General features: G+C 40.0%; 1 protein-coding gene across 2 annotated transcripts; it reads right to left on the reverse strand.

Moving 5' to 3' along the window:
• On the reverse strand, window positions 1-27,058 carry LOC110378642 (solute carrier family 2, facilitated glucose transporter member 1). Of its 2 annotated transcripts, XM_064043227.1 has the most exons (12): window positions 26,840-27,050; window positions 11,505-11,603; window positions 10,692-10,852; window positions 10,005-10,115; window positions 9,239-9,326; window positions 6,551-6,764; window positions 4,895-4,953; window positions 4,284-4,485; window positions 3,465-3,601; window positions 2,561-2,663; window positions 1,990-2,090; window positions 1-1,354 (listed from the first exon to the last, which is right to left on the reverse strand). In XM_064043227.1, exons 1-12 carry the CDS (start codon window positions 26,843-26,845, stop codon window positions 1,217-1,219), a joined length of 1,419 nt encoding a protein of 472 aa, XP_063899297.1. In that variant the 5' UTR covers window positions 26,846-27,050; the 3' UTR covers window positions 1-1,216. The 2 variants fall into 2 exon arrangements, 1 of the variants encoding a protein (XP_063899297.1); XR_010278043.1 differs by lacking the exons at window positions 1-1,354; window positions 1,990-2,090; window positions 2,561-2,663; window positions 3,465-3,601; window positions 4,284-4,485 and having other exon boundaries at window positions 4,894-4,953; window positions 5,346-6,764; window positions 26,840-27,058.
• Window positions 27,059-27,765: the final 707 nt, after the last annotated feature.

A 27,765-nucleotide genomic window follows, 5' to 3' on the forward strand; every position in this document is an offset into this window, starting at 1 on the left:
TTACAAAATAACTGAGTATTTCTTTATTTTCTTAACTACATTAACTACTTAATTGCAGTAGAAATTGTCATCTTACAATTAATGCAACATTCATCGTCTTGCACGCTTCACATTAGACTGACCTTTAGGAATATTCAAGAAAACAGGACCATTTATCCAGCAAGAACCTTACTTACGGCCGTTAGATTTGCTTTGCTGTAGATTTGCTTTGCTGTAGATTTGCTTACCAGAGATCTATAGTAATTTGACGTGACTTCTAAGTTCTAAGGGACCCATATCAAATACCAGTCCCTAGAATACAAATATAGGTACCTACAGGTTGATAGAATATTTTGATCGACCGATATTGAAATTGAAATTTATTTATTTGCTAGTGCATTCCCTAACGTAGGTCCGAGTTACCGACAGAACAAACGCTTGTTTTTCTTTAAACAACTGTTTACATTAAAAATCGAACGTTTTGGTTCATAGTAAACTGTTGTTTTAAGAAAACTGACGTTTATAATGTCGGTCTAGTCTAGGGCCATATACCTACGAGGAGTCTATTATAAAGCGTTCTGAAAGTCTATTTAAATAAAAAAATAAAAGCTTCCACAGGCAATGATTTGATCTTACCTATAAATATTGTTCGTGATTCTATTTATACATTCATTTACTTAATACTTATATCTAAGTATTTCAAAATAAATCCATGCACTCAAATATTTACCTTAAGCACATACTTAGCAGTAAAGTTCATTTCAGATTCTATGTTCAGATTCTAATAAAATATTTCCTAAATAAAACGCTTTTACAATTCTTCAATTGAAAATACTAAAAAAAAATCGACAACACCAAAACAATGCATAAAGAAAAAAAAACCGGCCAAGTGCGAGTCGGACTCGCGCACGATGGGTTCCGTACCGGAGCAAAAAAATCACGTTTGTTGTATGGGAGCCGTCCAAAATATTAATTTCATTCTAATATTCAGTATTTGTTGATATAGCGGCAACAGAAATACATAATCTGTGAAAACTTCAGCTCTCTAACTATTACGGTTCATGAGATACAGCCTGGTGACAGATGGACGGACGGACAGAGGAGCGAAAACAATAGGGTCCCGTTTTACCCTTTGGGTACGGAATCCTAAAAACAATCAAAAATACTTCTTTTAAATACCTACCATTTTAAATAGTACCATCCTACCCACACATACATTCCACACACACACACAACCTTACATTTGTTGTCTAAACATAGCTGTAATTTCTTCGACAGTCTTGTTCTTAGTTTCGGGAACTTTGAAGAAAATGAACATTATAAATAAGAGTTGTAGTACCGCGAAGATGATGAATACGTTGGGTCCTAAGGCCGACTGTGGAAAGAGAAAATACGTGTTAAAAAATATTGTAGGGTAATGGTAGCCCCCTTTTCCTAGTCTACTTAAGACGTTACCCTACAGTAGGGTAAAAAGGGGTTAAGCCTTCAGTAAGGTAAGAAAGGGGTAATGCCTTGAGAAGGGTAAAAAACGGTAACGCATTTCGAAAGGTAGGAAAAGAGTACTTAACCCCTTAAGTAGGGTAAAAAAGATACATTATTATGTAAAATATCCATTTGTTTGCCGTTATCTACGTTTTAGAGTTTTAGCTGATTTTGGCTGACTTAAAAAATTAAAACTGAGGATATTCAAAAGCCTGAAAGTCTGACAACCAGTCTAACATAGGGGTATTGGGAAACCCCGGTGGCTGTATAGAGGAGGTCAGACCGGTAGTCGTTCCTTGTGGCACGCTGGTACTCAGGCGCATCCGATTAGACTGGAAGCCGATCCTAACAAAGTTGGGAAAGCGCTAGCTAAGCCAATGTTAATAGCTTAAATAAGGGGGCTACTTACTTTAAATTGTATATACTTGGGTCATATTTACATTTTAATAAAAAAAAGCTTTTTAAAGCTTTACCTATTAGAACATCCTTAAATTAAGGATTAGGTATATCATGTTATTGTATACTTACGGAGAGCGGCAAAAAGCTGAGTCCTACAATAAAGTTGGCTGTCCAGTTCACTGTGACGGCTACTGACGTCGCCGCCGGTCGCGCTGATTGGTTGAATAGCTCTGCGGAAATGACACAATAATATACTATAGTTGATGCTTTTGAACTTTTAATTTACTTCAGGATATATTCTATCGAACAATCACATGTATGCCACTTTGTTGAAAAATCGTTTGAAACTGTTAACAGTACGTGCCGAATTTCAACCTTAGTACATTTTAGTGTCTTTACAAGAATTCGCTAAAAGTAGGTCTTCTCCAATTATGACATAATAAATTCATTGGTTGACTTTCTCCAAATATGATATGGTGTGTAAGACTTTTTTCTGCTGAATTAATATTTAAGTCCACTGAAACTTGATGACTTCATGGCTTAGTTCATATTTTTTAAATAAGCTTTTTTTGCAACTAAGACACTTTGGGATTTTTGAAATGTTTTAATTATTGAGACAAATGATATTTTAGATTTATTTACGAAGAGTCCCGTATCACTTTCTATAAATCGGTCAAAATATATAAGAGCAAAGTCTTACCAGTGACTAAGAACCAGGGTATAGAGCCGGGTCCTACAGCGAACATGACTACGAAGAGGATCACTAGAGCGATGCACAAGTACGATACCCAGGAGATTTGAGCCTGTAAATAAAAGATAATTTATTAATAAAAGATTTATCTGTACGTACAATATTTTAAAACATGGGTAACAGTCGTTTTACACTAATGGTATTTATATGTGTGTCGGCGTCAGGATCCGACATCGTTAAATAAAACAAAGAGGTCTTCACACAATCACTTGGTTTATTCCAATTAACACAATATTAGTCACTACAATTATTTATCACGAATTTGTGGGAGGTGTGCACTCGGCAACGGTCGGCGAACGAATGACCCGAGTCGCGCGCCGCTTTATATAAGGTCCACCGTTGACAGATCGACGGTTGACACATCGACGGTGGCGCCGTCATATGCATGTTTTTCTACGCGCAACAAGCATGTCACTTGGTCTCTGTTATCGTTGTTTGTACCTTCTTCTTTTTATCGCGTGAGTCACAGGTTTAAACGTGGGTTTTAGATCTCGGGTTCGATTCCCATTTAGGGCCGAAATCGCTTTGTGGGATTTAGAAACTTTCACGAAGCAACCCAGAGCCTGGAAGTTGGTGATTAATACACCCGTGCATCGGAGAGTACGTTGCAGTCGGTCCAGCTTATGATCTCTCTCGTGCATCGCGCTATAAGAGTGATGGAATAGTGAGTCTCTCAGATGGTGTCGGATTGCCATCCCATCGCGCTATGAGAGTGCACCTGTGTCTGCAAATGCTCGTGCACTATAATATGTCCTGCGCAGTTGGCTGATCTCCTTACGTAGTCGAGAATCGGCTAGGAGGACATCAAAACTCTTTCTAACCATATTGACAAGTCTTTAACCTGTATACTTACATAAATATTAGCGACACACAGTCCGACGGTGCACACAAACATGCCCGCGAAGCCTGACAGCAGCAGCGTCTTGCGTCCCGCCACCTCCACTAGCACCAGACTTATCACTGTCATCACTACGTTCATGGCGCCCATGCCTGGGAAGAAAAGAGTTTGATTAATGATGGTTAACCGACTTAAAAAAGGAGGTTCTCAGTTTGACTTGCATGAAGTACTAAAAAAACATGATCGTTCTTGGCAGTAGGGAGGGTAATAAAGACGAAAAAATTTTTTGGTCCCTTGAGGCTTCGAAGATACTGTACTGATTTGAAAATCTCTCATTTTTTGAAAACATCGCTATCCCCGAATAACTATGTATATTTTATCCAGGTACCTACGAGAAAAAAATTACATCAGGACGCGAGTGTAACCGAGGGAAAACAGCTAGTGTTAATATGATTTCAGGCCATTATTGTAAAGTCAAGATTTGTTTAAAGAATCAAATGAGACTTTAAGGTCATTCAGCTGTTCACTTTCATAAAATTTTGGTGGTTAGATACTTTTGAGTAGTTTTTACACTTTTTATATAATGTTACATGAATGAAACAGCAATCAGTTTAGTTTCTCTCTCAAGTAGTGAGATAACCTCACAAGTCATAACAAAAAATGCAAAATTCAACACCAACAAAATATTATTTCTGCTTCCTGTAACTGTAAAAGTAACTGCAGTCGCTCCATGTGGCACACTGGTGTAGCTGCATTCAGTTAGACTGAAGGCCAGCCCCAACATAGTCGAGAAAGGCTCGGGACATGATAACTTAGTTGTAAAATAAAACTTACCGAGCGTAGCATACTGCGCTTGAGCAGTAGTCAACTGAACTTTATAGAAGATAGTCGTGGAGTAGAAGATGACAGCGTTAATCCCTGACAGCTGCTGAGCTATCATGATCACCATGGAAATGAGAAGAGGTTGTCGAAGCTGTCTGTTGCCGAATAATTCGCGGAGTGTGACTTTCTTGGAGATTTTGTTTTTTTCTGCTTCCTGGGGGAAGGGTAATAAATTATTGTATATTATTTGGTTGAAGAAAGTAAGGGTAAACTTAAAATTTATTTTTATTCAAGAAAATAACGGCAAACTTAAAATTCGTTTTAAGTTGAAGAACATGTGGGTAAGCTTAAGATTTGAAAATTATTTGTGTAAGTGTAAATTTATGTAATGTACGCAAGGTAAGAGGATTCGTAAAAAAAAATTTAAAAAAATCGGGGGCTCGTGGCTACATAACTAATATACATGGCTTAGTTACCTTTGTAGCTGTTTTCAACATTTCTTAGATATTATTTACGAAATTAATTTGCTTTTATTAAATGTATTCTTTAGGGAGCTCGTGGCTAAATATTAACAGTGTCTCGTGGCTAAGTTACCCTTGATATTTAATGTATCTTTGATTTACCTGATGCATTTCTTCCATCTCGCCATGGACGGATACGTCTCCTCTCAACCAGTTGAGAGCTGAAAAAAACATAATTAACCTATTACTTATGTAAACACGCAAGTAAAATAGGTTACTTCTAGATTTTGTAGAGGGTAAAGTAAATGGAAACCGAAAGGAAAAATAATTTCATCAAAAGAATTTCAATGAAGATATATGCAAAAAAGTTTTATCAATGGACTTTTAGAAATTAAATTGGGCCTAAAAAGACCGAAGAAGCATATTTTTGACGAAAAAAGGCACCGTACATAAAGCAAAGTTAAAAACATAACCCTTCTTGGCAGTAGTAAATTATATACCGGCCTCATTTTATTCTAGAACATTCTAGAATATTCCCGCTCAGACGTGCCTAACGCTGATTGTAGCAGCACCGAGCACTTGTACACTTGGACACACAGACAGACACACTCACCTCTCTGCGCGTGCAACTCCTGTCCCTTATTGAGCAGCAGGTACTTGGGCGACTCGACACACAGAGGCAGCGTGGCCGCCTGTATGAGTGCGGGCGCAGCGCTCACCGCTAGCAGCCACGGCCAGCGCTCAGACGTGCCTAACGCTGATTGTAGCAGCACCGAGCACTTGTACACTTGGACACACAGACAGACACACTCACCCTCTGCGCGTGCAACTCCTGTCCCTTATTGAGCAGCAGGTACTTGGGCGACTCGACACACAGAGGCAGCGTGGCCGCCTGTATGAGTGCGGGCGCAGCGCTCACCGCTAGCAGCCACGGCCAGCGCTCAGACGTGCCTAACGCTGATTGTAGCAGCACCGAGCACTTGTACACTTGGACACACAGACAGACACACTCACCTCTCTGCGCGTGCAACTCCTGTCCCTTATTGAGCAGCAGGTACTTGGGCGACTCGACACACAGAGGCAGCGTGGCCGCCTGTATGAGTGCGGGCGCAGCGCTCACCGCTAGCAGCCACGGCCAGCGCTCAGACGTGCCTAACGCTGATTGTAGCAGCACCGAGCACTTGTACACTTGGACACACAGACAGACACACTCACCTCTCTGCGCGTGCAACTCCTGTCCCTTATTGAGCAGCAGGTACTTGGGCGACTCGACACACAGAGGCAGCGTGGCCGCCTGTATGAGTGCGGGCGCAGCGCTCACCGCTAGCAGCCACGGCCAGCGCTCAGACGTGCCTAACGCTGATTGTAGCAGCACCGAGCACTTGTACACTTGGACACACAGACAGACACACTCACCTCTCTGCGCGTGCAACTCCTGTCCCTTATTGAGCAGCAGGTACTTGGGCGACTCGACACACAGAGGCAGCGTGGCCGCCTGTATGAGTGCGGGCGCAGCGCTCACCGCTAGCAGCCACGGCCAGCGCTCAGACGTGCCTAACGCTGATTGTAGCAGCACCGAGCACTTGTACACTTGGACACACAGACAGACACACTCACCTCTCTGCGCGTGCAACTCCTGTCCCTTATTGAGCAGCAGGTACTTGGGCGACTCGACACACAGAGGCAGCGTGGCCGCCTGTATGAGTGCGGGCGCAGCGCTCACCGCTAGCAGCCACGGCCAGCGCTCAGACGTGCCTAACGCTGATTGTAGCAGCACCGAGCACTTGTACACTTGGACACACAGACAGACACACTCACCTCTCTGCGCGTGCAACTCCTGTCCCTTATTGAGCAGCAGGTACTTGGGCGACTCGACACACAGAGGCAGCGTGGCCGCCTGTATGAGTGCGGGCGCAGCGCTCACCGCTAGCAGCCACGGCCAGCGCTCAGACGTGCCTAACGCTGATTGTAGGCCGAGCACTTGGGAGAGGAGGATCGTCATTGTTATAACTAGTTGGTATACTGTTCCTATCTGGAATGAAGAGAAATAATTGATAAGATTTGGAAAATATTGCTGTTCTTGATAATTTTGGGGTAAAAGTCTGACTCTTCCTCCTACCGGGAAGATCAAAAGATTATATTCATCATTATTCATCAGTGTTAATTACCACGTGCACCTAAAGCGACTTTGAAAATATTTCCCTAAACCTTTACTCAGACATTTGAATTTAATGTATATACATAAATCCTACTAATATTATAAACGCGAAAGTTTGTATGTATGGATGTATGAATGTTTGTTACTCTTTCACGCAAAAACTACTGAATGGATTTTAATGAAACTTTACAATAATATAGCTTATACATCAGAATAACACTTAGGCTACAATTTGTAAACATATTGTTCGAAATACTAAACCTGCGCAGACGAAGTCGCGGGCACCAGCTAGTTTAAGTATATACTTATGTAGAAAAGTCCGAAAAATTTATGTAACACTTTTTAAAGTAGAAAAGGGAGTATATGGGAAGAGTACATATAATAATTAACTTCTCAACTAACAATACAAAAATAGATGTTGTCGACAACTTCACACTACTCGGACTTACCATAGACACTCATATTAACTGGAAGACGCACATACAAAATATTAAATCCAAGATCTCCAAATTTGTTTACGCTTTCCGCGAAGTAAAGGTAACCACAGACCTACCAACTGCTCTAAGTACTTACTACGCATATGCGCACTCCTGGTTTAGCTACGGCATCATCATGTGGGGAAACAGCACCGACGCACCATCACTCTTCACTCTACAAAAGAAACTAATCCGCATACTAACAAACATAGAACAAACAGACAGCTGCAAACCCTATTTCCAAAAACACAAAATACTCACATTACCATGCATCTACATATTAGAAATATGTAAATTCGTTAGGAGATACTCAAACTTCTTTACCAAACGCGGAGACAAACACACCAATAGATCACTGAGACACAAAAATATGCTGATGCTACCTACCTCCAACATGACACTACACTCCAACAGCCCCTACGTGATGTGCATCAAAATATATAATAAATTGCCCAACAAAATTAAGGACGAAACAAGTGACACAAAGTTCCTGAATATCCTAAAACAAATTTTATTAAAAAAAGCATACTATACAATCAACGAGTATATTACCGATAAAGAAATAACTTAAAATTAATAAAAGCAACATATAAAGAAAATGACTATAAAACGAAGTTATGCTACACAAAGATATACGCAATATTATAATATAAATAAATACTTGCTTCTGGCACTTCCGTCGTCAAACATAGGCACATTGTTTGACGACACCACTTTCCGGCTTGCTGTTTGCTTGCGTTTGGGTGCTCCGTGCTGCTCTCCTCACCGCTGCCACTGTGGCGAAGCTGTCAGCAGCCTTGGACACCACGGCTTGTCGTGCAGCCGCAGCGCGGGACGATTTGCACGGCATGCGAATATCAATGACATAATCCGTCGCGCTCTTGTTGCCGTAGGCGTTCCAGCCATATTAGAACCCAGTGGTCTGGCACGCGACGATGGCAAGAGACCAGACGGTATGTCGTTGTTCCCGTGGAAGATGGGTAGGTCTTTAGTATGGGACGCGACTTGTGTCGATACTCTTGCACCATCTCACCTTCCTAGCTCGGCGCGATGTGCTGGTTCCGCTGCTGCGGCTGCAGAGAACCTCAAACGGCGCAAATATAGCACCCTGGTTGGTAACTATACCTTTGAGCCGTTTGGGGTTGAAACCCTCGGGCCGTGGGGTCCAAGTGCTCATCTGCTTTTTAAAGATCTGGCAAAGCGACTTGCTGACACTTCAAGTGACCCAAAGGCTGGTTTTTATTTTGGTCAAAAATTAAGCATTGCCATCCAACGTGGCAATGCTGCCAGCCTCTTGGGTACACTCCCGGTGGGCAGCGATGAGGAGTTTTTTGATGCCATTTTTTAGTTGTATATATGTATAAATAAGGCTTTTTTTACGTCATGTAAATATGTACATAAACTGAACCCAACAATAAATAAAAAATAAATACTTAAATAATATACTACATACTACCTACTATATTACATTAAACGCCTTCCTCTCTTCTAACTATTTGCTGTGCCCATCAGGGTCCATAATTGTGACTACCACTATTATTTTATATTTTCCACCAAATGTACATTATGGAATGCAATAAATGATATGATATGATATGATATGATACATAAGGGAGTATATGAAGGCAGTACAAAAGGGAGCATTTGGGGTAAGTACATAAGGGAGTATATGAGGACAGTACATAAGGGAGTATATGAGGACAGTATATAACGGAGTACAAGGGGTAAGTACATAAGGGAGCATATGGGGAGCGTACATAAGGGAGTATAGGAGGACAAACTAGCCCATTCGCACTAGAGAGCCTGATGCTTTTATATCAGGCCACCACAACTTTAAAGTAGTTACTAGATATAAATAAAGTAAAAACTTACCGATCCTCGTAACGAAACGGGTGATATTTCAGCGAGATACAGTGGAGCTAAGCCGGCGTTCAGTCCGCTGTTTACACCTATTAACAACCTGAAACAATGTGTGTTTGTGACTTTGTGTAATGGGAGACGAAATGAGAACCCGTGGTTGCGTGTCGAAGGAGCTGTCGTGGTTTGTTAATGGTTTGTGGATTCCTATATCGTATCTGTGTGTTGATTTGGTTACTAGAGATAGTAAATGGGGCTATTTACCAAAGATATAAACACTACGAAAGACTTGGCACTATGGTCGAAAGACTGGCCTGCTCTAAGGAAGGGCAAAAATAAATAAATGGGTTGTTTTTACCAAAATTCCATCTCTAGTAAGCAAAAGAAGGAAAGATATGTTATTGAAATGGGCCAGTAAAGGAGCTCGTTACTTAATAACAGCCGCGCAGATCATAAGGTTTAAGCAACGGTCGGAATGATCAGTCCGAGGATGTGAACATCTTGTAATGATGAGTTCTACCGTGTTTCGAAAGGCATGTAAAATTCGTGGGCTGTCATTTCAACAATCTTTGGTAGTTGTTATAGATAGTCAGGAGGTAGAAGGTCTGACAACCAGTCTTACCAAGGTGTGTCATCAAGTTGATAAGGTAACTGGGTTGAGAAGATCATATAGGCGGTTCCTCTATGTAGCATACTGACTGGTTCTTAGCTGCACCTAGTTAGACTGGAAGCCGACCACAATATAGTAAGGAAAATGCTTGGCCGATGATAACATGCTTACCTTCCCAAAATGAGCATTTCAGCAGAATTTGCTAATTTTGCGGTGCTCTGGAGTCCCACCGCAATGAAGACCAGAACATTGTTTATTAGCAGACCACCTTTTCTTCCAAACCTGTAACGTAACAAAAGTATATTATAATTCTCTACTACTACGTGTAGCCAAGGAGATTCTTCTAAGGAATTGACGCTAGATTGAACATGTTTCGAAGAGACTAGATAACTTAGCAAGGTCTTGGACGTGGCAAAACGTATTTGGATAGATGTCCAGATCGCCCTCGTACCATCTGGAGGCGTTCAATTGAAAAGGATTGCCTTAACTGGTTTCGGCTAAGACATCGAACTTGCTACTGAAGAGCCGAAAGAAAAAAGTCTCGAAAAGCCTTTTGAGAACCCCATATACCTGAGGGTGCCATTCTTTCCTCGAACTAAGCCATTTGACCTACTCATCTATATAGAGGTACTTATCGCCCATTTTATGAAATACCAAAAATAGTTGACAGATGCTTCAAAGCACCCGAACGCCTCGTATTTGTCATGTCCACAGTACGAATTTGACCTTAGAAGAAGCCTGAGCCTACTTGCATTATGGCATATAGCTCCGTTCATCTGTCCTTCAGCTTCATGCTGGCTTTTCTATAAGCAGGAACCTTCTCTCATAAGGACCTATAGTAAAGAAGACTTGACCCACCTGTCAGCCACGACGCCAGTAATAATCCCCCCGATCATCCCCCCTACACAGTATATAGCGACGGCTATGGACATCGCGGTCGTTACTTTAGGGTCGTCCATGGCTGATATTGTAACGTTGGTGCCGGTTAGAACTTCTTTTTGGAGCCAGTCGGATATTATCTGGAAAAGAGGATTGCGATGTTAGAATGTGCCTAGTTTTTATATTTTTTTTTATGAATAGAGAATATTAAATTCTCTGTAGGTGTTAAGTCAGAATATAATCACATCGATTTTGACGAGAAACAGCGCTTTCATACTGGCGGTTTTTCTGTTCGATTTTTTCGAGCGAAAACGCTGGGCTCGTACGGGAGCGTTACTCGCCGCTCAGAATGTGTCCCGCGTTATATGCTCCGATTTCCGATCGGTTTTTCCATACGTAGTAAAACTGATGAGAAAGTCATCAGTGTAAAAACGCTCTTACACGTCTGAATTTGAGGTCTGTTGGCCTTCTACGACGGTCAAACTCCAACTAATATTAGACGCCTCTTTCGGAAGGGTTCGTAAATATCTAAGCAACTACTAAGTACTGCATGTACTGGCAAAGCTATGTAGCTTTTTGCACATAAGTAATCAAATGGGATAACCATATAACACCTTTATTTTGGCATACATTTTATTTTTTAAAGGTTTAAGTTTGTATATATTAGTGTGTCCATATTTTTTTATGAATGTAATTAAATAAATGAAACCTTTAAAAAAATATTGTTTAAAATATTGTTATAGTTTTGCCTTAACTAAAGCTGCGTCATCTGCAAAAATCTAAAACACTTACAGCTTGTGGTGCATTCAGCACGCCAGTGTTGTACCCATGCTGGAAGGCAGACCAGCATGCTGATGATATCACGGCGAACGCGAGCCGTAGGTTCATGCCCTGTTGAAGAAATAGGTAATGTTAGGTGGTTTATTTAAAGAAATGTTACCCTGTTCGTGGGTAAATAACAGCCTTGCGAATCGATCGATCATAAGGTTGGTGCGAGGTGCGAGTTGGTTGACCATCTTGTTATGTCGAGTTCCCCTGTGGGATTCTCTTAAGGAGGCACTTTGGTGAGTTCTGACTGGTTCTGACTGTCAATTGAACATTTCTGGTGGTTGTTACGGGAAGTAAAAAGCCTAAGAGCGCGCGCACACTAAAATAGGGTTGATATTTGCTCATAAATCTGTAGATATGAAGATGAATGGAAGCACACGCGTTTAGTCGTTCAGCTTCTGAACGACTAAAATCTTTGATTGAATTCGCGATTTTCAAGTCAAGACAAGTCCAACTCGTGCTTTGCTGGTTTAGGAAATCCTAAAAGAGAAGATCGCTCTTAGACTTAGGTCAGATATAACAAAACATTACTCAATCGTGCAAATTCCGTAACTATGATCTTGCCGAATGATGGAAACCAAAATACTCCACAAGCATGCAATATTGACTCATGTATTTATTTATAGAAACGGCGTTACGGAAACAAATGTTTACATTTCCGTAGATTTGTGCGAAACTAATAAATGTTTTAAAGTTGTAAATTGAGTGGGAATGATTTGACGTAACAGTTTTATGTGATTTCGAAGCCAAGACGAATCAATTCGTCTTTTAACACATATCTCTGCAAGTAGGAGGAATTGTGATAAGTAAATAAGAACGGATTCCAGTGGGATAAAAGATGTAATCAATCCCATTTTGACGCTGGTAATCAGAAAATTGAAAATCCCACGGTAAGTTAAGTATTTCATAAAGTTAACGAATTTGTTGTTGAGCCGATTAAAAAAATTCTTACAGTGTTAGAGCCCATTTATTGAGGAAGGCTAATAAGTCTTTATTTTATTCGGGTGTGTGGATTCAGCATCCTGTGGTAATCCCACGGAAAGCGCTATCGCTGGGGAAGCCAGTCTGATGTAACCAATCGGCATTTAGCAAGTAGTATCCATATAGGATAAAACCAGCAGTACTTAGTACTAGCATCGAGTACTAGTGATTAATCCATATATATAATTATAGTTTTGTTCCTGTTAACAAACTTTTAGGCAGGAAAATCAGTAGGTAAACAGTTTTCATCCCGTTTGTTCGGTTGGGAAAGTGTTTTACCGTGTTTAAGTTTGGACAAAGTGGTTTCAAGTGTCAATTGTCATGTTCTCAGTGAACTTAATCCTTACGGTGCGTCCTATGTAAAGCGATCTGACAGTGAACGCTAAGCGACGCGGCGCGATGCTAAAACAGCAACGAACAAACGCTTCTTTTGAAGTAGCCTAAACATATTAGCATTCGCTTCGGATCGCGTTCGCGTTGATTTGCTCACGTAAGACACTCCCTCGAATCATTGCCGAAAGCTCCAATTTCTGACATTGGTCAACAACATACTTTTTCACGCTTGGCCGAATTTAAGAGGTCAGTCCACCGCATGCATTTCGGAGGGAAACTGGTTTTGGTATTTTACTTTTTTTAATAAGTAGTTCAAGCACAGATTACATCAACATTCCGTCATGGTTCGTTTGAAAAAGGTTTTTATTGTTACACCAGTGAGACTGTTAGGGTCCGTTCACACAGACCGACTCGGAGAGCATTGGCGCGCATTTTTCTTTTCACACAGGCCAGAGCCGATCGGCTGCGCGAGCATTAAAGAGCATGCAATCGGAGCCAAACGTCGAGAAAAAGTACGGGATCGGAGCCGGTCAGCTCCTCTTATTATTTCAGAACAAGCGCCTTCGAGCATTGTTATTGACAAAAGCAGTCCACATGCAAAATTAAACCTTACTACAAATACTAAGAACTCAGTTTTCAACGTGTTAAGAATTTGCTCTCCTCTCCGAGCCGGTCTATGTGAACGAAGCCTAAGTAGGTATATGTTCGCTAGGATGACTCAGAAACTGGTTCTAACCGTTGATATACCTAAGTATGAAAAAAGTTTTTAACGGTCTTGAGGTTTTTGCACACCATTCCGATATGACTTGATAGATTATATTTTTACAACACGAGGAGTACGTTGCTAAGTAACAGCAGCACTCATCGTTCATTAGGTTAAACAACGCATATCCCGGTCGGTTTGTGGATGGGTAATTGACCATCTTGTCATGACGAGTTCCTCAGTGTAGAAGGCACCTTAAATTGGTCGGGCCCTACTGTCATTTGAACATCTTTGGCAGTCGTTACGGGTAGTCAGAAGCCAGAAAATCTGACAGCCAGCCTTAACCTTAATACCCCTTGGTATCGGGTTGCCCGGTTAACAGGGTTGAGGAGATCAGATAGGCAGTCGCTCCATGTGGCGCACTGGTTCTCAGCTGCATCCGGTTAGACTGGAAGCCGACCCCAACATAGTTGGGAAAAGGCTAGGCTAAGGTCATGTGGCATGTGATCATGAAGGTATAGGCTTACAAAATATGACATCATAGCGTCTTCTGAATTTGAAGATGTCATCGTCCAAATAGGTGCCTAAAGGCCACTCAAAATGTTCCTAACGCCTCTATAATTCATGAGATAAGAAACTCCTTATATTGCAAATTGTTAGTCAGTATCGATTTGAATTGCAAAGTCATTTTGTCCTCAAGGTTATTTAAAAAATAAATCAAGCAAAGCTTAACATTTTCGCACGTGAGGGTTCCGTACTGTAGAATTTTAAATGTCAACATTATGATCATCTAGCCTTTTCCCAGTTGGGTTTAGCTTCTAGTAGGAACGACTTCCTGACTTGCTCAACCCAGTTACCTAGGCAACCCGATACCACTTGGTAATGCTGGTTGATAGTCAGGCTTTCTTGATTCTAATTTGGTAGTGGTGTCACGATGGTCAAAAATTGCACAGAGACAATCATCATCAATTTTAATTGCCTTCCGAAACACGGAGGAACTCGTCTTGACATTTGGTCACCGTTGGTCTCTTGAGCATTTGCACTTTAGAATTTCTCCGCTCTCGGGATACTCCTGAGTGGGCGGAGACGATAAGTCTGAATACCGAAATTGTATTGATTGTTTAAAAAAAATACTTCTCCGCTCCGCTCCACTTGGACTGGGGTCTGGTATTGCAATTTTTCTTCTAAGGTACCCTATTTAAACAACTTCGTATATCACTATAGCAGTCATTGTCAAAGTTGATTCGAACTTGAAAAAAACTACTTTCATAGTAGCTTAGCAACCGTTCTCCAGCCTTTGCACTTGGCAGGTTTTAAATTTAAAACTGGTGTCTTGAGAATCCGATATTTCCTTTGTAGTGGCCAAGCTGTGGCTGTGGTGTGGATGTGACGTTGCGCGCGTTCTACTCGATAAAGCTTATGTTACACCTGTCATTTCGCTTCGCGTATGCTTTTGCGATTCGCCTAGGCAGGACACACCTGCATAATCTCTGTTGTTTTGCTTATTAGAGATGTATAGATAGGGGAAATACATGTTAGGGACTAATATAAAATTCTCAATACTCAATTCTTTATTAGCATTACCAGTAGTGCCCATATTGATACAAGGCACAGCTTAAGGAACTCTATGTCTTGTAAAAATTCTTTCTCTAGTAAGCAGAGAAACAGATAGAATATACATTTAGTGCCTACATTAACTGTCTTTCCGATAAACGGTCAAACTCAGTCCATATAATTGTACAGAACCAACCAAAAATCTATGAATATTTTTAATTTTAGCCTCTACAAGACCTCTATCTATCAATTTAGGTAATAAATTATAGACAAAAAATCTATGCTAATGCCTCTTCCTTGTAGCCATGAGACAGTTAAAACCTGTTTGGTAGGTTTTATTTTATTTAGTGCTTATTCTAATAGCCTTGAGGAAGTCTTTCTGACTTCGCAACGGGATATATTAATATAGAGAGGTTGAATTTTGGACTACATTATAAGCAGAAGGCTGGAGCTCGTGGCTCGTGGCTGACAGCCTTAATAGCTTCTACGGCCGATTTCGTTCGTCGTCTGTTCTCATTTAAGGAGATCAGCCAGCTGCGCAGTACATATTACAGTGCACGAGCATTTGCTTGGACTGCGGTGCACTCACTATTCCTTCACTCTCATGGCGCCATGGGACGACAATCCGACACCACCGGAGAGAGATCACAAGCAGGACCGACATTTCCGTGCTCTCTGCGGATGTAGGTATCGATCATACATAAGGTTTAGCAACGCCGGACTCGGTTAGTTCGTATATAGATTATATAGATAACCATCCTTTGCCATGACGATGGCGAGTTTCACCGTGTCTCAAAAGATCCGTTAGAATAGTTGCATTAGCTGGCATTTGACCATCCATTTGGCCAGCAAATCTTACAGTGTTATCAAGGGGCATCGGATTGCCCAAGCAACCGGGTTGAGGACATCATAGGTATGTATGTATAGACAGATGTTTCATATAAACACTGGTACACAGAATACATGGAGCGACTGCCTATCTGACTTCCTCAACCCAGTTACCTGGGCAACACGATTCCCTTCGTACGACTGGTTAGTCAGTGTTGATAAGTAGGTTAAAAATACCTTATTAGCACGTACTAAACATTTATTCATAAAATTGTTATTTTCTTATCTTTTTCTAAACAGTGTTCTTTACTCTGTGTGTAGGTAAATGTTTAAACAATGATCTAACCTCAGTATATGAGATGACAAGTTAAATTTTCTTAATTTATGTTTCAGTAAATATTTTTATGAGTTTTTCGAATAACAATGCGGCATTTTTTATGCGTAGGGTGAGTCATAAGTCCCACTTATTAGAAGATGCTGTATATCAACTTTCCTAAAGAATAGTCCAAGGCTTATAAGTTCTTAAGCTACCTACATAATACCTATCAGAGCCGAATGCGTCATTTGAACTTCTTTAGCAGTCGTTACAGGTAGTCAGAAGCCAGTAACTCTGACAACCAGTCTTGCCAAGGGGTATTGGGTTGCCGGGTTAACTGGGTTGAGAAGGTCAGATAAGCAGTCGCTCCTTGTAGAACACTGGTACTCAGCTGGAAGCTGACCCCAACAAAGTTGGGAAAAGGTTAGTTAGATGAGCCGCATGCTGCGAACAAAATTATTTTCATCATCACAGCCGTTTTATTGTCCCACTGCTGGGCACAGGCCTCCTCTCACGTCAAGAAGAATGATTGAGCCACGCTTGCTCAGTGCAGGTTGGAGATTTCAGACTATATAAGTCCAGGTTTCCTCAAGATGATTTCCTTCACCTTTTTATCAGCCATTGGTGTCCAAGATATACTTAGAAAGTACATACAAACTTAGAAAAGTTGCATTGGCACTTGCCTGACCTGGTATCGAACCCACTCCCTCATACTCGAGAGGTTGGTTCTTTAGCCACTAGGCCACCACGACTTATACGAGTAGGTATCTTTGTCATAAACAAGTAAATATCTATAGATATAAAGTTTAAGAAACATGCAATTATGTGCATAAATATCGCATAAACGCTATCAGGGGTTAAAGGGCACAGAACAACAATATTATCGCTTTATCTTGGACTAAAGAATAATCTATTGTGCAGTGGAAGAAACTGCGTTTTAGTATTTATTATTTAGATACTGCTGTTTCGCGAGGTTTCAACCGCTCTGAGGAATTACTTCCCGTAAAAGTAGCCGGAAATGTAATTCTGATGAGTAAGCACCAGTCTCATAAGCTATAGGTATTATACCATCTTGATGCCACGTGTCATCAAAATTCGTTCAGTGGTTTTTGTGTGAAATAGGGTCAAACATCCAGACATCCACAGCACAGTTTAAATAAATTAAGTAATACAAACAAAAAACACAATAGGAAGTTACGAAGGGTGGGCGTTTTGGGGGCATTTTTTTGTTTTTATAGTAATAGTTATAAGTATTTTCAGTTTGAGTTTGAATTACTTAATGCCAAAAAGAACTGGTTCAAATCTAGAATCGGTTTTTTGACAGACATAGGTCATCTATTCACGGCCCAGTTCACCTTGAGCTATCTTAACAAAAAAAGTAAAAGTAATACCTATTTAATACAAAATTGACAATTCAGGCATTTGTGGGTGTGTGTCCATTCTAATACTTTTTATTCTATTCGACTAGATCGGACCAGTTTTGTCTAGGAACTAGGAAACCGGTATGGGCGGTACAAAATACCATTATTATTTCTCTTCATGTCTGCAGACTTTTATTAAACAGTCGGCCGATAGTTGCCCGATTGTTGGCATTTTTTTAAGGCATTCTTGATTCCATTCAAAGGTTTCAGTAGGTCTCATCGCATGTCCACTGTGCCCTGAAGCTTGCTCGCGGCAGGACCTAATGAGCGCATCCGGCCGTGCTCTCGCTGTGGCGGCATATTGGGCTGACATATGTTGTCTCACTACAAGACTTGTCATCGACGCGAAAGAAGAAGAAAAAGTAGGTCTGATACCGGCTAAATACGTTGTCACGTGCCTATCATCTGCATCTCGTCTCCCGATCCTTTTCCCAACCATAATATGTTGGGATCGGCTTCCAGTCTAACCGGATGCAGCTGAGTACCAGTGCTTTACAAGGAGCGACTGCCTACCTGAACTCCTCAGCACAGTTACCCGGGTAACCCGATAACCCTTGGTAAGACTGGTGTTGGACTCATCTTTATCATCGACATACTGATTTATGAGCCCAAACAAACTATCGGCCGACTAAAAGTTTGTAGTTTGCGAGTAGGTACTCTGATCTCTTTAGTGCATAATAAAATGATTCTTCAAATAGATTTTTGAACGGATTTTTTAATGGCTAACAAAAAGCTGAATATATAAGAAGTTTATTGAGAATGGTTCAAAGTTCAAAATGTAAAATCGATTTTAGAGGTCAGTGATAAAATTCGTTCAGAGATAATACTTGGTTTATTCCACAGGTGATTTGAGGATATCTTTGTGGAATTGAATCACCGATAATGTGATCAGAATAAAACTGTACTGACAATAAGAGCGATTTATTGTCAAGTTTTTCAATTTGCAGCAGTTTGGTTTAATATTAGAGGTAGGTATCTTATAATCGGAATATTATGGGTTTTAGGCTTTTTTTAATGAAGCCTGAGGAACAGTTCTCTCGTGCCGTGGGGTAGCCGCGGAGAAAAGCTAGTAACGATATAAAGTTCCTAAGGTAAATCGAGAGATTAGATTTACGAAACCGATTTTGAAAATCCTTTTACTTTAAAATTGCCACGTCAATTAAAGTAGGTATCCCTATGATAATATAATAACAGGATATAATTTATTTATAGCTAATTATTTATAAGACCAGTGTCAAATAGTCAAGTTCTCATCTCTTCAAGATAGCCGCCATGACGGTTATACATTATTCTCAAATGTCGACACAAGACACGTCTAGTGTACTTTAACTTATGGACCTTAGGGTTCCGTGCTAAAGGGTCCCAGTAACCTCAAGACTTGTCCTATTCCATGGTTTTTCTAAGGACATCTTAAAGCGCCTTGTTGATACTTCCCGTGACCCAAAGGCTGGCATTTACTTTGCCCAGTGATTAATTGAGGCAATGGTAATAGCTTTTCGGGTAGCATACATTACTGGTCGACAGCGATTTGGACAATTATTTTGACATGCTTTACTGGTTTATGTTTTGTATTTTTAATGTAAGTAGGTACATACAACCTCAATTAAGCTGACTTTAATTAAATTAAGCGCTTTCAAAGGACCGTAAATCCTTTGGTTTTGGGTGTCAGTTATCATTTTTTTAAAAGGTTTTGGCATTGTTTCTGAAGAGCAACTAGCATAACTTTTCATAAGCACGTCTGTGCACAGTAAACCTAACATTTGATTACAAAAAAAAAACTTTAACTTTCAAACATCCAATAAATAATACAGAACCCTCTGTCCACGTACCAAACATCAAGTTTTTTTTATCCACCTCATCATGCAAACACTTGTGTGTAGACTAACGATGACGTCATAATGTTTCTTATGAATGTTTTTTATCAACTTTATGCGTGTTGTAAAGGAAAACATGTGCTAAGAGTGTACAAAGTCCCACATCTATGCTGATATTATAAAGCTGTAGAGTTCGTTTGTTCGCTTCATCATCTCCCGAGCCTTTTCCCAACTATGTTGGTGTCGGCTTCCAGTTTAAACGGATGCAGCTGAGTACCAGTGTGCCACAAGGAGCGACTGCCCTATCTGACCTTCTCAACCCAGTTACCCGGGCAACCCACTGGACTGATCCGATTTGAAAAATTCTTTCAGTGTTAGATAGCCCATTTATCGAGGAAGGCTAGGCTATAGGCTACTTTTAATTCGGGTTCGTGTAGAAGTTTCTGCGGGATGCGGGTGAAACCGCTGGCAAAAGTAAGTGTTTAATATTCATACAGAAAAGTATATTGTTTGTGTAGATTTTAGATTTATATTTTTACTGACGATAATCCATAGGTGGTATTCGAAGGCAAAAGCCAGGAACCTATTACTAAGACTTCGCTGTCCGGATACGTCTGTCACCCTTACCTATCTCATGAATCTTAAATTTTGACAGGTGACGAAAGTATTATTCTTGCCGACACGACAATTAATATTGCAAACTTGAATAAAATTTACCTCCGAACAGGATTTTTTGCTTGTTTAATAAATACGGAACCCTTTACGAGCGAGTCCGACTCACACATAATTGTTCATGCACACACTTCTTTTGACTAACAACGACTCTATAGCGTTTCTTGTCAATGACTTTTTGAATTTTTAACTACTTCATCCTTACTGTAAAGGCTATGTTTTGTTCTAAGTGTGTACAAAGTCTAATAAAAGTGTTTGTGAAGAGTGACTGTCGATTTACAACATAATTGATATACAAAATGCATCGTAAGTTTGCCTAAGCACTTCATCATCGTCTTACTCGCTAGAATGACTTGACATTTTCAGAGTGAGACTTCCTACTAATATTATGAATGCAAAAGTTCTTAGGTAGGTATATACTAGTGTATGGATTCTGATGAAAGTTAGCAATAATATGGCTTTACATAAGCATAACAGGGTACTTGGGATATCTACTGTTGAAACTGCGTTCGGAAGACAGAATGATAGTAGAATAGGTTTGTCTTTGATATTTAAAGACTTACACATTCACAACAGCGGATTTTTCGCTTCGATTTTTGATGAGATAATACAAACCTTTAGGTAAGTTCTCATGAATAATTCATGCACTTTATGAACATACTTACCACCCACACACTTTAACTGCACAGAGATCCAGTCTATGGTCGTCATCATCATCTTCCGAGCCTTTTCCCAACTATGTTGGGGTCAGCTTCCAGTCTAACTGGACGCAGATGAGTAGGTACCAGTGTTTTTCAAGGAGTGACTGCCTATCTGACCTCATTAAACCCGTTGCCCGGGCAACCCAATACCTCTTGGTTAGTCTATGGGCATCGAATCGATTAATATCGAATAAAGCTTTGATTACGAGTATCGATTGTTTATATTATCCCGTTACGTCAGTTCCGTTGGATATAACTGGACTCTGGACATACATGTGGTGAACGATGAACGAACGAATGCTTTATCAGTTAGCGAAGTGTGTCGAGGTTTACCGACTGCAGAAATGGAGGTGATTTTATGAAGACGGTTGTGGATATTTTTTGAAATAGGTAAATGAAAATTATGGTATATGAATGCTTGATGATTTTTGCTCATGATTAACGTTCATTTAGGTATTATGGTGTTAGAAGCCATTTTTTTTTGGTATGGTACGGGAAGTAACTAGCTCCTCAGGGACCGGGATGATAAATATTAAAACTAAAACATGAGGAAACTTTGCAATTGAGTAGATTTCAAAAATACAATAGCTTCCTATTACCTAATATATGTATAAGCAAGGAAAGGGGTTTCTGTACCAAATTTTCTAGGTTTTTTAGGTTGTCTGGAAGAGATCGCCCTTAGTGATAAGACCGCCCATTGTGACACCTACTTTAACTAGATTAAGATCTAAAATGTAAAATTGGTGTACCTAATAAAGAATATCTATCTATTTACTTATCTAATTTTATGCAAAAATTCTCATATGCTGAAAGCATAGTTCCCTTCGGTTTATGGGTGAAACAGCAAGCGGAAAAGCCAATCTTAAAACACAATTTTGCAACAATATGTATAAAGTAAATTAGGCATGAATCGTTCTCAAACGCTTTACTCCGATTAGCACATTAGTTCCGCTTAGTCATAAGGTTATTTTTATACGATTACCTAGACATTGCGGCCTACGTGGTTATATGCACATATGTTAAGTTTAATCACCTAGTAAGTCCTAGTGTCAAAGTTTACTCCAATCCTGACGGCCTCCTTTTTTTTAACGACGTCAAAAATCATCAAATGACCCCTCCCGCTGTGGGTTAGCAGCGGCGAGGGAGTGTCAGACTCTTACTGACTAAACACCGTCGTGTTCCGTCGTAGGCCTTTTATGTACCAGGGTCGCGGTAAGGCTCTTCGTCGTAAGCCTCTGACGTGTATTGTAACAACGACAGCTATTGAGTAGCATTCGGGGACGCCGGCGACACGTGTCCTCCCAGGCACGGGGGTGTAACACCACCTACTTTCAGACTCCGGGTTGCTTTCTGAAAGTTTGTAAAACCCACTAACAGATTCCAACCAGGAAATCGAACCCGATAGTCACGTTTGTGACCACTAGGACTAATATGACAACCATGTTTCATTATTAATAACTTACAATATTTTATTGTTTTGCAGACTTTAACAGCCTTACAAAAACTTAAACTTCGGTTGAACAATTGTCTAAAAAAGTGTGGCTCCAAAACGGACCTTATTTCAACGTCATAATCTGTCATTTTTTTTGTGTTCAACAGACGTTTAAAAGTTTTTGTGGTAAGACGGTAAGGTCCCAACTTCAGACAAGCAAATCCAATTAAAATAAAATAAATAAATAATAAATAAAAAATCTTTATTTTCTCTTCAATTACAGTGTTAAGTACATTACAATACAGTTTGCTTTTGTAAGAGAATGGTGTCTGTTTAAGGTTACCCCTGTGTTACAGATCACCATTTATCCTTTTGAATGTTATACAGCACATTTTGTAAGGAGAGAGGCAAATAAAAATCCTAAATACAACTATCTCTATTATCATAATGCCTGTATCACAAATAATTAAAAATAAAATAGGAAAAAGCTAACAACAATTGACAAGACTCCATACACAGCTATCTTCGTGACAAACAAACTGTATAGACAGACACAATATCTAAGGCCGTGCAGCGCATAGACAATGGACAATGCCCTACCAGACACGACGCCGTTATGTCGAGTAACCTTGAATTCACAATGAAGGCGTGCGTGTAAGATGGCGCGTAAGTAAGTAGAAAGGCGTGTCTGAAAAGGACTTTACAAGTGTGTTCAGATGAATGATTATGTCCTTTTGGCCGACTACTGGCTACGGCTGCTGTTCTCATATAAGGAGACCAGCCAGCTGCGCAGGACATATTTTAGTGCACTAGCATTTGCTAGGACTGCGGTGCACTCCCTATTCCTTCACTCTCATGGCGCGATGGGACGACAATCCGACACCACCGGAGAGAGATCACAAGCGGGGCCGATATTAACGTGCTCTCCGCACGGGTGTATCAAATCAATTCGAGGCTCCGGGCTGCTTTGTGAAAGTTCGGCCCGACCCGGGAATCGAATCTGAGACCTCGTGCACAACAGCCGCGTTATGCGACTGCTAGACCAATATGGAAGTCCTATTAGGTCATCATAAGTATATTTCGTAATCAAAGCCTTTGGCACGTTATAGCGGTAACAATAATACCTACATCATCGTTAAAGATAAAGATACATTATATTGCAAATATGGATACAATATATGTAGGTGACAGAGGTGCGTTGATGGTAACATCGCGCTATGAGAGTTCTTCTTTCGTGTCGATGACATGTCTTACAGTGATACTACACTTTGTCAGCCCAATATGCCGCCACAGCGAGAGCACGGTCGGACGCGCTCATTAGGTCCTCCCGCGAGCAAGTTTCAGGGCACAGTGGGCATGCGGTGAGGTGGGACATGGTCTGCACAGCAGCCCCGCACTCGCACACAAGGTCCGCCCCGTCCGGGAAACCCCACCTGGACCGATTGTCCTTGCTCCGGCCGACCTGTGTTCGGAGCCTGTTTATATCTGCTATGAGAGTGAAGGAATAGGAAGTGCACCTGTGTCTGCACAAATGCTCGTGCACTATAATATGTCCTGCGCAGCTGACTGATCTCCTTATATGAGAACAGGCGCCGCGGCCGAAATCGACCTTGGACGCTATTATAATAAATCATCTGTGAAACAGCTGTCTAACTATCACGGTTCATAATAATAATTTCTTTTATTTGCATAAAACGTGGTACAAAATAGTCAAAATTTTGTTATAGCGCTAAACCACGGAAAACGAAATGACAAGCGGAGATGCCATAACGGAAAATCTCCTAAGAAAGTAGCGCGTCAAAATACTAGTGTGCAGGGGACGAGGAATGTTTCTGTTTTCTCCCTTAACTAGGTACACCCTTAATACCAAAAATCGTTGACAGATCTCTCATAGAACCCGAACTCGTCGTTAGTTTTGATTATGTTCACCGTACGAATTTGACCTAGAATAAGGCGCCGAAAATCGATCTCAGTGGCGTGCACTTGGAGAGACCTATGTCCAGCAGTGGACTGCGATAGGCTGATGATGATGATGATGAAGGCGCCTGACCTACCTGCATTATGGCATCTCCGCTGATATTTCCTTATTCCGTGGGCGTTACACTTAGGTGAGTTACCAGAACAAACATTCGTACTTCACAATGAGTGCCACAGTGACACACTCGGATGAAATTTTACCATTCATTCTATGGCATTTTTCATGACCGACCGCACATAGGTATACGCTATTCTAAAATGATTGCTCTCAACTCAATACGAACCTACCTACCAGCGCCTTAGTACTATTATATAATCTGTGGTAATACACACACTGTTCAGTGTTTTAATAGTAACGCCTAAACTTTAAAATAAATATGGGTACCTACAGTAATTTTCAACAAATAGGCATGAAATATTATAAAATTATACCTAATATTTATTTTAAACATAGATTTTGTGGAAAATATCTAATAGCAAGGAAGGTTATTAATTTGTTTATGGTCTTGCTACATTAGGCAAAGACTCCACAAAAGCATAGCAGAGAGACTTTTTTAAACATTAAAAACAAGGGACACGTGTGAAACAGCGGGAAAACCATTAGCATTATTACTAAATAATATAATTATTATCACTAATCATAAAGAATGTTATTAAACAAAATTATTTAGAGCGTGAATAATTAGGTAAATTGAAGTGCACGCGCAATCGTCACATAGGCAATGTGAATAAAAACTTTGTAAGATAGACAGTATCATGAGAATGCTAGCTTATCCACACGGTTCTGCCAGTAAGACTTACAGTTATCGGCACGGATATTGAGCTCTCGGCGGAAGAGTGGGGATCGCTTTGCGCACTGTACACATAAGGCAATAAACCAATAAATCGCTTCTGCGCAGGTGAAGGTCAGGGCTCATTATCCGTGCCGATAACTATACGGGACACAAAAAAAGTCGGTAGCGGAAATACATAAATCGTCAAATTCGCTTGTGGCCATTGTGAGTCTCACCAGTATTTTACCCTTTTAATTCTACCAGCTAAGAGCTAAACTACACGCCTGTATAGACATATACATGTTTTAGCTAAGAACGTTTATAGATTGCACTTTCAGACATAAATAGTTGAATACTGCTATAAAATCTATCGGGTACCGTTCGATTCTAAAGGCGAGACACCATCACAGTAACTCACACGTCTGTATCTCGTGGTGTACTCGCTGTAGCAAACAGTAACACATTGCGCGCGAACATTACTAACATGTCCGCGACACGGCAACAGCCGCGCGAACACATGCTAGCTGTGGACTCGAGAGTACACATGTTCGCAAATGATTTTGGCGAGCAAATGTTCGTTCTATTCCGAATTCTTCATCTATCAAATTATTTAGAAAGAACTACGAAAAATTCTTTTGTCAGTCTTTACGGGTAGTCAGAAGCCAGAAAATGACAACCAGTCTGACCAATGGTTATAGGATTACCGGGGTAACTAGGTTAAGGAGATCAGATAGGCAGTCGCTGCTTGTAAAACACTGTTACTCAGCTGCATCGGGTTAGACTGGAAGCCGACCCCAACATACTTAGATGGGAAAAGTATAGATACAAAGATGATGAACGAAAAAAAATCTCGTCTCTATTAAATAAATATTTCTAATCTCTACAGTTCTCTATTAGTTTGGTCTACACGCACCCTAAGCTTTACGAAGGAATTTAACGGTAATGCGGCCTTACTTTATGAATCGTATTTACGGTTCGTACTGTTAGGCACTGCACTAGCGTTTATGATCGTAATTTTTTTTTAATACAGAATGTTAGGAAAAAGCTAAACGTAAAGCTGACTCTACCAAAAGCTACGGGCGAAATTTTTTTGTAACATTTTGCGTAGTATTTTTTTCTATTTTATTATTGTTTTATGTTTAGGTTAGGATAAAAAATCAAATTAATTTATATACTCTGAACATTTATATATATTTTAAAATAAACTAAATCTATATTTATCTACATTAAAAAAAAAGAAAGAAAATTAAAAAAGGAAGAATATACTTAGATACCAAACCTAAAACTTTGAGGTTTAACACATTGAACTTTGTGAATAAAAATAAAAAATAATACTAACATAGTAAGTATAACAAATAACACATGTTTTGTGCTAATTTTATTCATACTTAACTCTTATTATTTATTCAACACTGTATGTACCTACATAATTTTATTAACATCAATTTAAAAAGATGTTCGCACCATATGTACAATTTTCCAAACACGCATAAAACAATGCGAAACCAAAAGTAAATAAAATTAAAATTACTTAGAACGAAATATGCCAACATTTTTTTTAAAGAAAATCTTGATTCCACTCAAAGTTTTCAGTCGGTCTGATACCGGCTAAATACCTGATCTATGTAATGTGCGTACTACCATTCATCTTCATACTGATTTATGAGCCCAAACAAACTATCGGCCGACTTATGCAGTATGCGAGTAGGTACTCTTAAACAGATCTTTACCAAAACGACGTATACGCAAGATGAACTTATTTCGGGAAACAAAAATAATTATAATAAAATTTACCGCCATAGTTGTTATATCCAAAGCTTCTTTTTCAAACACTTGACACAAAAACACACTAAACAGTATTTACACACTATAATAAACACTAATTTGAGTTAAAAAATATTGAATTCACTACTAAAATTGTTTTTCCGTTCGCGGTAATTTGGAACGCAGAGCGCATGCGCGCGTTTAGACTCGCATTTCAAATGAAGTGATGCGCGTCGCTCGGAGGAAGTTTGTCTGAGTATGACGTCAGTTAGAAACCGGTTGGAGAATGTTCGGTTTTTTATAAGTTAGCGCTTCAAGCGGCTGAAAGCTGTAAGTTTAGGGCCGATTTTTCATCCGCCATATACTTAAGTTTTATCTGAAGAATGAATATGTTTGACGTTTTGCCAGATTTTGAAGAGCTCGTGGCTAAATCATAAGGTTAAGCAACGCTTGGCGCAGTATCCTCTTCATTACTCTTAATGACTAAGAAGGAGAGATTACCTTTAATAGGCTTGAGGAAACCGTTATTTTATATTTTTTGTTGGGAAAACGTCAAATGACCCCTCCCACTGTGGGTTAGCAGCAGTCAGTAAGAGTATAACACTCCCTGTGTTAGACTTTTGCTGACTAAAACTCATCATGTTCCTTCTTAAGCCCTTTATGTACAAAGGCCGCGGTAACTCTTTCCTGGCCTTGTTCCTGGTAAGGGTGAGCCCCACTGGGGGCTCGAATAAACCTGGACTTTGCTCATCAAAAAAACTGTCCGTCTTAAGTGGTTTTTGAAAACTTTAGAGATTTTTTAAAATTGAGAGTAGTTTCGAAGTTAAACAATGACGTCAAAAATACTTTGAAATCTATAATTTATAGCGCTAAATAAGATCACGCCTTATATCTGATTAGGTAAAACACCATTTTATTATTTTCCCCGTTACAGTCGGAACTTCAACCATAAATGT

This window comes from Helicoverpa armigera, chromosome 31, assembly GCF_030705265.1.
Source record: "Helicoverpa armigera isolate CAAS_96S chromosome 31, ASM3070526v1, whole genome shotgun sequence".
Taxonomy (NCBI): domain Eukaryota; kingdom Metazoa; phylum Arthropoda; class Insecta; order Lepidoptera; family Noctuidae; genus Helicoverpa; species Helicoverpa armigera.